Source organism: Bombina bombina, chromosome 5 (genome assembly GCF_027579735.1).
Source record: "Bombina bombina isolate aBomBom1 chromosome 5, aBomBom1.pri, whole genome shotgun sequence".
Classification (NCBI taxonomy): Eukaryota; Metazoa; Chordata; class Amphibia; order Anura; family Bombinatoridae; genus Bombina; species Bombina bombina.
The window spans coordinates 1,148,367,192-1,148,382,141 of NC_069503.1; the positions used below are offsets into that span (position 1 = coordinate 1,148,367,192).

The 14,950-nt window shown below is 43.2% G+C and overlaps 1 protein-coding gene across 1 annotated transcript in view; it reads left to right on the top strand.

Annotated features, from left to right (window-relative positions):
* NRBP2 (nuclear receptor binding protein 2) overlaps window positions 1-14,950 on the top strand; it is a 179,132-nt gene that overhangs the window by 137,473 nt on the left and 26,709 nt on the right. Inside the window, exon 13 of the mRNA XM_053715482.1 lies at window positions 12,739-12,874. Coding sequence (XP_053571457.1) covers window positions 12,739-12,874 — 136 coding nt within the window. The remainder of the gene's footprint in view (window positions 1-12,738; window positions 12,875-14,950) is intronic.

The window sequence follows — 14,950 nt, forward strand, 5'->3', positions numbered from 1 at the left end:
TTCATCTACAATTTCGATCTACAAGTTTTAACTACAGCGAAAAAAGTTTTTTATTCACATAAAGGCTTGTCTGTTTCAACCAATCAGACACCTGGAAAAATTATTTCAAGCAAACTGTGAGTAATTTCATTTCCAACTAAAAGTCACATTTAAAGTCACATCAAAAGATACTTGCAATTCATCAGATGAACATTTATTTCCACCTCCTACGTTAATTATTTTAACTTAATCTGATTTTATCATATGCTTTGAACACTATAGCATGAATTTATTGTGAATTTATTGTCAATTTTAACTTGTGATTAAGGAATTTTAATATATAATATACGCAAGGTAATAGAGCTCTTTACCACTTATTATCCTATCAGAATATATTATCTAGTCCAATATTGTTTTGTATGGCAACAATTAAATATTTTGTTTTTTAACCTCTTGTAGTCATATTTTCACTATTTTTCACCCAATTTTCACCTATTTGTTTACCTTATCACAGCGCAATATATATTATGATTGAATTTTGAAACCAATACGAGAAGCTCATTTAAAGGTCAAGGTAACACATATTATTTATGTATTGAAATACACACAGCTCCCCTCACTTGTTTTTTACCCCACGAGAGGTTTTACATCAGGCGTCTGTCATTGTGACCTACATCAGCTATCATGGTATTGCCAAGAGAGGTTTTACATCGGCCGCCTGTCATTGTGACATACATCAGCTATCATGGTATTGCCAAGAGAGGTTTTACATCAGGTGTCTGTGATTGTGACATACATCAGCTATCATGGTATTGCCAAGAGAGGTTTTACATCAGGCGTCTGTCATTGTGACATACATCAGCTATCCTGGTATTGCCAAGAGAGGTTTTACATCGGGCGCCTGTCATTGTGACATACATCAGCTATCATGATATAGCCAAGAGAGGTTTTACATCAGGCGCCTGTCATTGTGACATACATCAGCTATCATGGTATTGCCAAGAGAGGTTTTACATCAGGCGTCTGTCATTGTGACATACATCAGCTATCCTGGTATTGCCAAGAGAGGTTTTACATCAGGCGTCTGTCATTGTGACATACATCAGCTATCCTGGTATTGCCAAGAGTGGTTTTACATCAGGAGTCTGTCATTGTGACATACATCAGCTATCCTGGTATTGCCAAGAGAGGTTTTACATCAGGCGCCTGTCATTGTGACATACATCAGCTATCCTTATATTGCCAAGAGAGGTTTTACATCAGGCGCCTGTCATTGTGACATACATCAGCTATCCTGGTATTGCCAAGAGAGGTTTTACATCAGGCACCTGTCGTGACATACATCAGCTATCCTGGTATTGCCAAGAGAGGTTTTACATCAGGTGCCTGTCATTGTGACATACATCAGCTATCCTGGTATTGCCAAGAGAGATTTTACATCAGACGTCTGTCATTGTGACATACATCAGCTATCCTGTTATTGCCAAGAGATGTTTTACATCAGGCGCCTGTCATTGTGACATACATCAGCTATCCTGGTATTGCCAAGAGAGGTTTTACATCAGGCACCTGTCATTGTGACATACATCAGCTATCCTGGTATTGCCAAGAGAGGTTTTACATCAGGCGCCTGTCATTGTGACATACATCAGCTATCCTGGTATTGCCAAGAGAGGTTTTACATCAGGCGCCTGTCATTGTGACATACATCAGCTATCCTGGTATTGCCAAGAGAGGTTTTACATCAGGCGTCTGTGATTGTGACATACATCAGCTATCCTGGTATTGCCAAGAGAGGTTTTACATCAGGCTTCTGTGATTGTGACATACATCAGCTATCCTGGTATTGCCAAGAGAGGTTTTACATCAGGCGTCTGTCATTGTGACATACATCAGCTATCATGGTATTGCCACGAGAGGTTTTACATCAGGCGTCTGTCATTGTGACATACATCAGCTATCATGGTATTGCCAAGAGAGGTTTTACATCAGGCGCCTGTCATTGTGACATACATCAGCTATCCTGGTATTGCCAAGAGAGGTTTTACATCAGGCGCCTGTCATTGTGACATACATCAGCTATCCTGGTATTGCCAAGAGAGGTTTTACATCAGGCGCCTGTCATTGTGACATACATCAGCTATCCTGGTATTGCCAAGAGAGGTTTTACATCAGGCGCCTGTCATTGTGACATACATCAGCTATCCTGGTATTGCCAAGAGAGGTTTTACATCAGGCGTCTGTGATTGTGACATACATCAGCTATCATGGTATTGCCAAGAGAGGTTTTACATCAGGCACCTGTCGTGACATACATCAGCTATCATGGCATTGCCAAGAGAGGTTTTACATCAGGCGTCTGTGATTGTGACATACATCAGATATCATGGTATTAGCCAAGAGAGGTTTTACATCAGGCGTCTGTGATTGTGACATACATCAGCTATCATGGTATTGCCAAGAGAGGTTTTACATCAGGCGCCTGTGATTGTGACATCAGCTATCCTGGTATTGCCAAGAGAGGTTTTACATCAGGCGTCTGTGATTGTGACATACATCAGTTATCCTGGTATTGCCAAGAGAGGTTTTACATCAGGCGTCTGTGATTGTGACATACATCAGCTATCATGGTATTACCAAGAGAGGTTTTACATCAGGCATCTGTGATTGTGACATACATCAGCTATCCTGGTATTGCCAAGAGAGGTTTTACATCAGGCTCCTGTGATTGTGACATCAGCTATCCTGGTATTGCCAAGAGAGGTTTTACATCAGGCGTCTGTGATTGTGACATACATCAGTTATCCTGGTATTGCCAAGAGAGGTTTTACATCAGGCGTCTGTGATTGTGACATACATCAGCTATCCTGGTATTGCCAAGAGAGGTTTTACATCAGGCGTCCTGTCATTGTGACATACATCAGCTATCCTGGTATTGCCAAGAGAGGTTTTACATCAGGGCGCCTGTCATTGTGACATACATCAGCTATCACGGTATTGCCAAGAGAGGTTTTACATCAGGCGTCTGTCATTGTGACATACATCAGCTATCCTGGTATTGCCAAGAGAGGTTTTACATCAGGCGTCTGTGATTGTGACATACATCAGCTATCCTGGTATTGCCAAGAGAGGTTTTACATCAGGCGTCTGTGATTGTGACATACATCAGCTATCCTGGTATTGCCAAGAGAGGTTTTACATCGGGCGCCTGTCATTGTGACATACATCAGCTATCATGGTATTGCCAAGAGTGGTTTTACATCAGGCGTCTGTCATTGTGACATACATCAGCTATCCTGGTATTGCCAAGAGAGGTTTTACATCAGGCGTCTGTGATTGTGACATACATCAGCTATCCTGGTATTGCCAAGAGGGGTTTTACATCAGGCGTCTGTGATTGTGACATACATCAGCTATCCTGGTATTGCCAAGAGAGGTTTTACATCGGGCGCCTGTCATTGTGACATACATCAGCTATCATGGTATTGCCAAGAGAGGTTTTACATCAGGCGTCTGTGATTGTGACATACATCAGCTATCCTGGTATTGCCAAGAGAGGTTTTACATCAGGCGTCTGTCATTGTTACATACATCAGCTATCCTGGTATTACCAAGAGTGGTTTTACATCAGGAGTCTGTCATTGTGACATACATCAGCTATCCTGGTATTGCCAAGAGAGGTTTTACATCAGGCACCTGTACATCAGCTATCCTGGTATTGCCAAGAGAGGTTTTACATCAGGCGTCTTTCATTTTGACATACATCAGCTATCATGATATTGCCACAAGAGGTTTTACATCAGGCGTCTGTCATTGTGACATACATCAGCTATCATGATATTGCCACGAGAGGTTTTACATCAGGCGTCTGTCATTGTGACATACATCAGCTATCATGGTATTGCCAAGAGAGGTTTTACATCAGGCGCCTGTACATCAGCTATCCTGGTATTGCCAAGAGAGGTTTTACATCAGGCGCCTGTCATTGTGACATACATCAGCTATCCTGGTATTGCCAAGAGAGGTTTTACATCAGGCACCTGTCTTGTGACATACATCAGCTATCCTGGTATTGCCAAGAGAGGTTTTACATCAGGCGCCTGTCATGTGACATACATCAGCTATCCTGGTATTGCCAAGAGAGGTTTTACATCAGGCGACCTGTCTTGTGACATACATCAGCTATCATGGTATTGCCAAGAGAGGTTTTACATCAGGCACCTGTCGTGACATACATCAGCTATCATGGTATTGCCAAGAGAGGTTTTACATCAGGCGTCCTGTGATTGTGACATACATCAGCTATCATGGTATTACCAAGAGAGGTTTTACATCAGGCGTCTGTGATTGTGACATACATCAGCTATCCTGGTATTGCCAAGAGAGGTTTTGCATCAGGCTCCTGTGATTGTGACATCAGCTATCCTGGTATTGCCAAGAGAGGTTTTACATCAGGCGTCTGTGATTGTGACATACATCAGCTATCCTGGTATTGCCAAGAGAGGTTTTACATCAGGCGTCTGTGATTGTGACATACATCAGCTATCCTGGTATTGCCAAGAGAGGTTTTACATCAGGCGCCTGTCATTGTGACATACATCAGCTATCCTGGTATTGCCAAGAGAGGTTTTACATCGGGCGCCTGTCATTGTGACATACATCAGCTATCACGGTATTGCCAAGAGTGGTTTTACATCAGGCGTCTGTCATTGTGACATACATCAGCTATCCTGGTATTGCCAAGAGAGGTTTTACATCAGGCGTCTGTGATTGTGACATACATCAGCTATCCTGGTATTGCCAAGAGAGGTTTTACATCAGGCGTCTGTGATTGTGACATACATCAGCTATCCTGGTATTGCCAAGAGAGGTTTTACATCGGGCGCCTGTCATTGTGACATACATCAGCTATCATGGTATTGCCAAGAGAGGTTTTACATCAGGCGTCTGTGATTGTGACATACATCAGCTATCCTGGTATTGCCAAGAGAGGTTTTACATCAGGCACCTGTCGTGACATACATCAGCTATCCTGGTATTGCCAAGAGAGGTTTTACATCAGGACGCCTGTCATTGTGACATACATCAGCTATCCTGGTATTGCCAAGAGAGGTTTTACATCAGGCACCTTCGTGACTACATCAGCTATCCTGGTATTGCCAAGAGAGGTTTTACATCAGGCGTCTTTCATTTTGACATACATCAGCTATCATGATATTGCCAAGAGAGGTTTTACATCAGGCGTCCTGTCATGTGACATACATCAGCTATCATGGTATTGCCAAGAGAGGTTTTACATCAGGCGTCCTGTCATTGTGACATACATCAGCTATCATGGTATTGCCAAGAGAGGTTTTACATCAGGCGCCTGTCATTGTGACATACATCAGCTATCCTGGTATTGCCAAGAGAGGTTTTACATCAGGCGCCTGTCATTGTGACATATATCAGCTATCCTGGTATTGCCAAGAGAGGTTTTACATCAGGCGCCTGTCATTGTGACATACATCAGCTATCCTGGTATTGCCAAGAGAGGTTTTACATCAGGCGCCTGTCATTGTGACATACATCAGCTATCCTGGTATTGCCAAGAGAGGTTTTACATCAGGCGTCTGTGATTGTGACATACATCAGCTATCATGGTATTGCCAAGAGAGGTTTTACATCAGGCACCTGTCGTGACATACATCAGCTATCATGGCATTGCCAAGAGAGGTTTTACATCAGGCGTCTGTGATTGTGACATACATCAGCTATCATGGTATTACCAAGAGAGGTTTTACATCAGGCGTCTGTGATTGTGACATACATCAGCTATCCTGGTATTGCCAAGAGAGGTTTTGCATCAGGCTCCTGTGATTGTGACATCAGCTATCCTGGTATTGCCAAGAGAGGTTTTACATCAGGCGTCTGTGATTGTGACATACATCAGCTATCCTGGTATTGCCAAGAGAGGTTTTACATCAGGCGTCTGTGATTGTGACATACATCAGCTATCATGGTATTACCAAGAGAGGTTTTACATCAGGCGTCTGTCGTGACATACATCAGCTATCCTGGTATTGCCAATTGAGGTTTTACATCAGGCGCCTGTCATTGTGACATACATCAGCTATCCTGGTATTGCCAAGAGAGGTTTTACATCAGGCACCTGTCGTGACATACATCAGCTATCCTGGTATTGCCAAGTGAGGTTTTTCATCAGACACCTGTCGTGACATACATCAGCTACCCTGGTATTGCCAAGAGAGGTTTTACATCAGGCACCTGTCGTGACATACATCAGCTATCCTGGTATTGCCAAGAGAGGTTGTACATCAGGCACCTGTTGTGACATACATCAGCTATCCTGGTATTGCCAAGAGAGGTTTTACATCAGGCACCTGTCGTGACATAAATCAGCTATCCTGGTATTGCCAAGAGAGGTTTTACATCAGGCACCTGTCGTGACATAAATCAGCTATCATGGAATTGCCAAGAGAGGTTTTACATCAGTCGCCTGTCATTGTGACATACATCAGCTATCATGTTATTGCCAAGAGATGTTTTACATCAGGCACCTGTCGTGACATACATCCGCTATCCTGGTATTGCCAAGAGAGGTTTTACATCAGGCACCTGTCGTGACATAAATCAGCTATCATGGAATTGCCAAGAGAGGTTTTACATCAGGCGCCTGTCGTGACATACATCAGCTATCATGATATTGCCAAGAGAGGTTTTACATCAGGCGTCTGTCATTGTGACATACATCAGCTATCATGTTATTGCCAAGAGTGGTTTTACATCAGGCACCTGTCGTGACATACATCCGCTATCTTGGTATTGCCAAGAGAGGTTTTACATCAGGCACCTGTCGTGACATACATCAGCTATCCTGGTATTGCCAATTGAGGTTTTACATCAGGCGCCTGTCATTGTGACATACATCAGCTATCCTGGTATTGCCAAGAGAGGTTTTACATCAGGCACCTGTCGTGACATACATCAGCTATCCTGGTATTGCCAAGTGAGGTTTTTCATCAGACACCTGTCGTGACATACATCAGCTACCCTGGTATTGCCAAGAGAGGTTTTACATCAGGCACCTGTCGTGACATACATCAGCTATCCTGGTATTGCCAAGAGAGGTTTTACATCAGGCACCTGTTGTGACATACATCAGCTATCCTGGTATTGCCAAGAGAGGTTTTACATCAGGCACCTGTCGTGACATAAATCAGCTATCATGGAATTGCCAAGAGAGGTTTTACATCAGGCACCTGTCGTGACATAAATCAGCTATCATGGAATTGCCAAGAGAGGTTTTACATCAGTCGCCTGTCATTGTGACATACATCAGCTATCATGTTATTGCCAAGAGATGTTTTACATCAGGCACCTGTCGTGACATACATCCGCTATCCTGGTATTGCCAAGAGAGGTTTTACATCAGGCACCTGTCGTGACATACATCAGCTACCCTGGTATTGCCAAGAGAGGTTTTACATCAGGCACCTGTCGTGACATACATCAGCTATCATGGTATTGCCAAGAGAGGATTTACATCAGGCACCTGTCGTGACATACATCAGCTATCATGGCATTGCCAAGAGAGGTTTTACATCAGGCACCTGTCGTGACATACATCAGCTATCCTGGTATTGCCAAGAGAGGTTTTACATCAGGCGCCTGTCATTGTGACATACATCAGCTATCCTGGTATTGCCAAGAGAGGTTTTACATCAGGCGTCTCTCATTGTGACATACACCAGCTATCCTGGTATTGCCAAGAGAGGTTTTACATCAGACACCTGTCGTGACATACATCAGCTATCCTGGTATTGCAAAGAGAGGTTTTACATCAGACACCTGTCGTGACATACATCAGCTACCCTGGTATTGCCAAGAGAGGTTTTACATCAGGCACCTGTCGTGACATACATCAGCTATCATGGAATTGCCAAGAGAGGTTAAACATCAGGACGCCTGTCATTGTGACATACATCAGCTACCCTGGTATTGCCAAGAGAGGTTTTACATCAGGCACCTGTCGTGACATACATCAGCTATCATGGAATTGTCAAGAGAGGTTTTACATCAGGACGCCTGTCATTGTGACATACAACAGCTATCCTGGTATTGCCAAGAGAGGTTTTACATCAGGCACCTGTCGTGACATACATCAGCTATCATGGCATTGCCAAGAGAGGTTTTACATCAGTCGCCTGTCATTGTGACATACATCAGCTATCATGTTATTGCCAAGAGATGTTTTACATCAGGCACCTGTCGTGACATACATCCGCTATCCTGTTATTGCCAAGAGAGGTTTTACATCAGGCACCTGTCGTGACATACATCAGCTACCCTGGTATTGCCAAGAGAGGTTTTACATCAGGCACCTGTCGTGACATACATCAGCTATCATGGTATTGCCAAGAGAGGTTTTACATCAGGCACCTGTCGTGACATACATCAGCTATCATGGCATTGCCAAGAGAGGTTTTACATCAGGCACCTGTCGTGACATACATCAGCTATCCTGGTATTGCCAAGAGAGGTTTTACATCAGGCGTCTGTCATTGTGACATACATCAGCTATCCTGGTATTGCCAAGAGAGGTTTTACATCAGGCGTCTCTCATTGTGACATACACCAGCTATCCTGGTATTGCCAAGAGAGGTTTTACATCAGACTCCTGTCGTGACATACATCAGCTATCCTGGTATTGCCAAGAGAGGTTTTACATCAGACACCTGTCGTGACATACATCAGCTACCCTGGTATTGCCAAGAGAGGTTTTACATCAGGCACCTGTCGTGACATACATCAGCTATCATGGAATTGCCAAGAGAGGTTAAACATCAGGACGCCTGTCATTGTGACATACATCAGCTACCCAGGTATTGCCAAGAGAGGTTTTACATCAGGCACCTGTCGTGACATACATCAGCTATCATGGAATTGTCAAGAGAGGTTTTACATCAGGACGCCTGTCATTGTGACATACAACAGCTATCCTGGTATTGCCAAGAGATGTTTTACATCAGGCACCTGTCGTGACATACATCCGCTATCCTGGTATTGCCAAGAGAGGTTTTACATCAGGCACCTGTCGTGACATACATCAGCTACCCTGGTATTGCCAAGAGAGGTTTTACATCAGGCACCTGTCGTGACATACATCAGCTATCATGGTATTGCCAAGAGAGGTTTTACATCAGGCACCTGTCGTGACATACATCAGCTATCATGGCATTGCCAAGAGAGGTTTTACATCAGGCACCTGTCGTGACATACATCAGCTATCCTGGTATTGCCAAGAGAGGTTTTACATCAGGCGTCCTGTCATTGTGACATACATCAGCTATCCTGGTATTGCCAAGAGAGGTTTTACATCAGGCGTCTCTCATTGTGACATACACCAGCTATCCTGGTATTGCCAAGAGAGGTTTTACATCAGACTCCTGTCGTGACATACATCAGCTATCCTGGTATTGCCAAGAGAGGTTTTACATCAGACACCTGTCGTGACATACATCAGCTACCCTGGTATTGCCAAGAGAGGTTTTACATCAGGCACCTGTCGTGACATACATCAGCTATCATGGAATTGCCAAGAGAGGTTAAACATCAGGACGCCTGTCATTGTGACATACATCAGCTACCCTGGTATTGCCAAGAGAGGTTTTACATCAGGCACCTGTCGTGACATACATCAGCTATCATGGAATTGTCAAGAGAGGTTTTACATCAGGACGCCTGTCATTGTGACATACAACAGCTATCCTGGTATTGCCAAGAGAGGTTTTACATCAGGCACCTGTCGTGACATACATCAGCTATCATGGCATTGCCAAGAGAGGTTTTACATCAGTCGCCTGTCATTGTGACATACATCAGCTATCATGTTATTGCCAAGAGATGTTTTACATCAGGCACCTGTCGTGACATACATCAGCTATCATGGTATTGCCAAGAGAGGTTTTACATCAGGCACCTGTCGTGACATACATCAGCTATCCTGGTATTGCCAAGAGAGGTTTTACATCAGGCGTCTGTCATTGTGACATACATCAGCTATCCTGGTATTGCCAAGAGAGGTTTTACATCAGGCGTCTCTCATTGTGACATACACCAGCTATCCTGGTATTGCCAAGAGAGGTTTTACATCAGACTCCTGTCGTGACATACATCAGCTATCCTGGTATTGCCAAGAGAGGTTTTACATCAGACACCTGTCGTGACATACATCAGCTATCATGGAATTGCCAAGAGAGGTTAAACATCAGGACGCCTGTCATTGTGACATACATCAGCTACCCTGGTATTGCCAAGAGAGGTTTTACATCAGGCACCTGTCGTGACATACATCAGCTATCATGGAATTGTCAAGAGAGGTTTTACATCAGGACGCCTGTCATTGTGACATACAACAGCTATCCTGGTATTGCCAAGAGAGGTTTTACATCAGGCACCTGTCGTGACATACATCAGCTATCATGGCATTGCCAAGAGAGGTTTTACATCAGGCACCTGTCGTGACATACATCAGCTATCCTGGTATTGCCAAGAGAGGTTTTACATCAGGCGCCTGTCATTGTGACATACATCAGCTATCCTGGTATTGCCAAGAGAGGTTTTACATCAGGCGTCTCTCATTGTGACATACATCAGCTATCCTGGTATTGCCAAGAGAGGTTTTACATCAGACACCTGTCGTGACATACATCAGCTATCCTGGTATTGCCAAGAGAGGTTTTACATCAGGCACCTGTCGTGACATACATCAGCTACCCTGGTATTGCCAAGAGAGGTTTTACATCAGGCACCTGTCGTGACATACATCAGCTATCATGGAATTTCCAAGAGAGGTTAAACATCAGGACGCCTGTCATTGTGACATACATCAGCTATCCTGGTATTGCCAAGAGAGGTTTTACATCAGGCACCTGTCGTGACATACATCAGCTATCATGGTATTGCCAAGAGAGGTTTTACATCAGGCGTCTGTGATTGTGACATACATCAGCTATCCTGGTATTGCCAAAAGAGGTTTTACATCAGGTGCCTGTCATTGTGACATACATCAGCTATCCTGTTAATGCCAAGAGAGGTTTTACATCAGGCGCCTGTCATTGTGACATACATCAGCTATCATGGTATTGCCAAGAGAGGTTTTACATCAGGCGCCTGTCATTGTGACATACATCAGCTATCATGGTATTGCCAAGAGAGGTTTTACATCAGGCGCCTGTCATTGTGACATACATCAGCTATCCTGGTATTGCCAAGAGAGGTTTTACATCAGGCGTCTGTGATTGTGACATACATCAGCTATCCTGGTATTGCCAAGAGTGTAGCTATTATTACATACAGTGTAAAGCAGTGTTTTCCAAACTGTGTGTTGTGACACATTAGTGTGTCGGCGGCAGTGTGTAGGTGTGTCCCTGCTTCAGCACACATTTTTTTTAATTTTTAATTTTTTTTTTGGTTTCCTACTTGCCGTCTGCCTGCTACGCATATCACATGGTTAACTCGTGATTGATACCTAGTGGGTCACAGATCATCTTAACCTATTGGCACAGCTGAGTGTGAACTGAAACTATTCCCATTGGTGGCTTATCCTCACGCTGACATATAAAGCCCTCAACTGCACTGCTCCTCTCTATATCTCAGACTTATATCTCAAATACTCTCCCTTCCGTCCCCTTCGCTCCGCTCACAACCGCCTACTCTCCTCCTCTCTTATTAATAATAATAATAAAGGGGCGAGTATGAGTATGATTTATTATCAGTAAATGTTTGATTTGTATACCTATTTTATATACCCTGGGTGACGTAAAAATTTCTCGCGCTAAAAGGAGTCGCAAGTGGAAAAAGTTTAAAGGACCAGTCAATACAGTAGGTATGCATAATCAACAAATGCACGATAAGAAGACAATGCAATAGCACTTACTCTGAACTTTAAATGAGTAGTAGATTTTTGTTAAATAAATTGTAAAGTTATGTCTATTTCCACTCCCCTTATATCATGTGACAGCCATCAGCCAATCACAAATGCATAAACGTATAGTCTGTGAATTCTTGCACATGCTCAGTAGGAGCCGGTGACTGTGTAAACATAAAAAGACTGTACACATTTTGTTAATGGAAGTAAATTAGAAAGTTGTTTAAAATTGCTGCTCTATCTGAATGATGAAGTTTAATTTTTACTTGAGTGTCCCTTTAAGAAGCCCTGGTATAAATCGTATCAGTCTATCCTTGTCTAGCTCTGATTCCTTCATATGTGCGCACAACTTATTTCTTCCTATTTGCAGCGTTGGACAGACTTTGTTCCAGGCATAGTTAGGGTCATCATACAGCACATAGTACCTTGCACTAGGACCGTCTTATCTTCAAAGGTCAATAGGTCATATTGGCGTTGATGTGAACTGCAGAATCACCTGAATAGCTCTTTACCTGCGGCGTCTACGGTTACAGATGAATACAATAGTGTAAGATTATAAAACTGACCCATTAGAGTATTCATTTCACAGAGGTATTTTTATCCAATTTATCCCTTAACTAAATCTTGTTATTAAATTGTGAATATCTGAACTATGCAGGATGTTCTCCAGAAAAAAACACAACTTTCAAAGTAAATTGGAGGAAAATTAGAAAAAAAAAAAAAGATGAAAGTGTATTGTATGTTTTGTGCATGAGATGAACCATTTTCTAGGGAGTTAAATGATGTGATTGGAATTCATTAGTTACATAAGTACTTCTGTGTTCCAGGAACGGAATATATCCACTAATGAACTTTGCAGTGTCACGTCCTCATCTGCTGCCGCGAGTGCTCTCACAATCACAGGAAGACTTACAGACGGCAAAGACCCCAACCCCTGAGCCACTAGAAGTAGAAACTCGCAAGGTAAAAGCGCGCTTAGCAAAACTAAGGAACACGTAGCGCCCTGACTGTTTACAGAACATTTAATAAAGCCATTTTATTTAAAGCTTTAGAGGTTGTTTTGTATTGTACAAAGCCTCAGTAGTGCACAATGAGATAAAAGGCTTGCAGCTGCCAGGCACAGCCGTCTCCTTTATACAGATTCCAATTCATTTAAAAGTCATTCAAACACAGCATTTCAGTGAGTTAGCTGTGGCTTTTATGTCACAAATGCAATGTTAACTGATGCAATACACATCACTGGCAGCTCCCTGAGCAGGCTTGTTGTTTAAATCCTGATCATCGGGTCACACGTAGCATATGTGCGTAGGCCTTACTATTCCTGCTGCAGATACTGCTACCTATACAACCAAGCACGCTATTGCCCTTACTCACTGCAATACTTACTATTCCTGCTGCAGATACCGCTACCTATACAACCAAGCACGCTATTGCCCTTACTCACTGCAATACTTACTATTCCTGCTGCAGATACCACTACCTATACAACCAAGCACGCTATTGCCCTTACTCACTGCAATACTTACTATTCCTGCTGCAGATACCGCTACCTATACAACCAAGCACTCTACTGGCCTTACTCACTGCAGTGCTTACTATTCCTGCTGCAGATACCGCTACCTATACAACCAAGCACGCTATTGCCCTTACTCACTGCAATACTTACTATTCCTGCTGCAGATACAGCTACCTATACAACTAAGCACTCTACTGGCCTTACTCACTGTAATACTTACTATTCCTGCTGCAGATACCGCTACCTATACAACCAAGCACGCTATTGCCCTTACTCACTGCAATACTTACTATTCCTGCTGCAGATACAGCTACCTATACAACTAAGCACACTACTGGCCTTACTCACTGTAATACTTACTATTCCTGCTGCAGATACAGCTACCTATACAACCAAGCACTCTACTGACCTTACTCACTGTAATACTTACTATTCCTGCTGCAGATACCGCTACCGATAGAACCAAGCACTCTACTGACCTTACTCACTGTAATACTTACTATTCCTGCTGCAGATACCGCTACCTATACAACCAAGCAATCTACTGGCCTTACTCACTGTAATACATACTATTCCTGCTGCAGATACCGCTACCTATACAACCAAGCACGCTATTGCCCTTACTCACTGCAATACTTAGTATTCCTGCAGATACCTCTACCTATACAACCTAGCACTCTACTGACCTTACTCACTGTAATACTTACTATTCCTGCTGCAGATACTGCTACCTATACAACCAAGCACTCTACTGACCTTACTCACTGCAGTAGTTACTATTCCTGCTGCAAATACCTCTACCTATACAACCAAGCACTCTACTGGCCTTACTCACTGCAATACTTACTATTCCTGCTGCAGATTCTGCTACCTATACAACCAAGCACGCTATTGCCCTTACTCACTGCAATAATTACTATTCCTGCTGCAGATACGTCTACCTATACAACCAAGCACTCTACTGGCCTTACTCACTGCAATACTTACTATTCCTGCTGCAGATACCGCTACCTATACAACCAAGCACTCTACTGGCCTTACTCACTGCAATACTTACTATTCCTGCTGCAGATACAGCTACCTATACAACCAAGCACTCTACTGGCCTTACTCACTGCAATACTTACTACTCTTGCTGCAGATACAGCTACCTATGCAACCAAGCACTCTGCTGGCCTTACTCGCTGCAATACTTACTATAACTGCTGCAGATACTGCTACCTATACAACCAAGCACTCTACTGACCTTACTCGCTGCAATACTTACTATTCTTGCTGCAGATACAGCTACCTATACAACCAAGCACTCTACTGGCCTTACTCACTGTAATACTTACTATTCCTGCTGCAGATACCGCTACCTATACAACCAAGAACTCTACTGGCCTTACTCACTGTAATACTTACTATTCCTGCTGCAGATACTGCTACCTATACAACCAAGCACTCTACTGGCCTTACTCACTGTAATACTTACTATTCCTGCTGCAGATACCGCTACCTATACAACCAAGAACTCTACA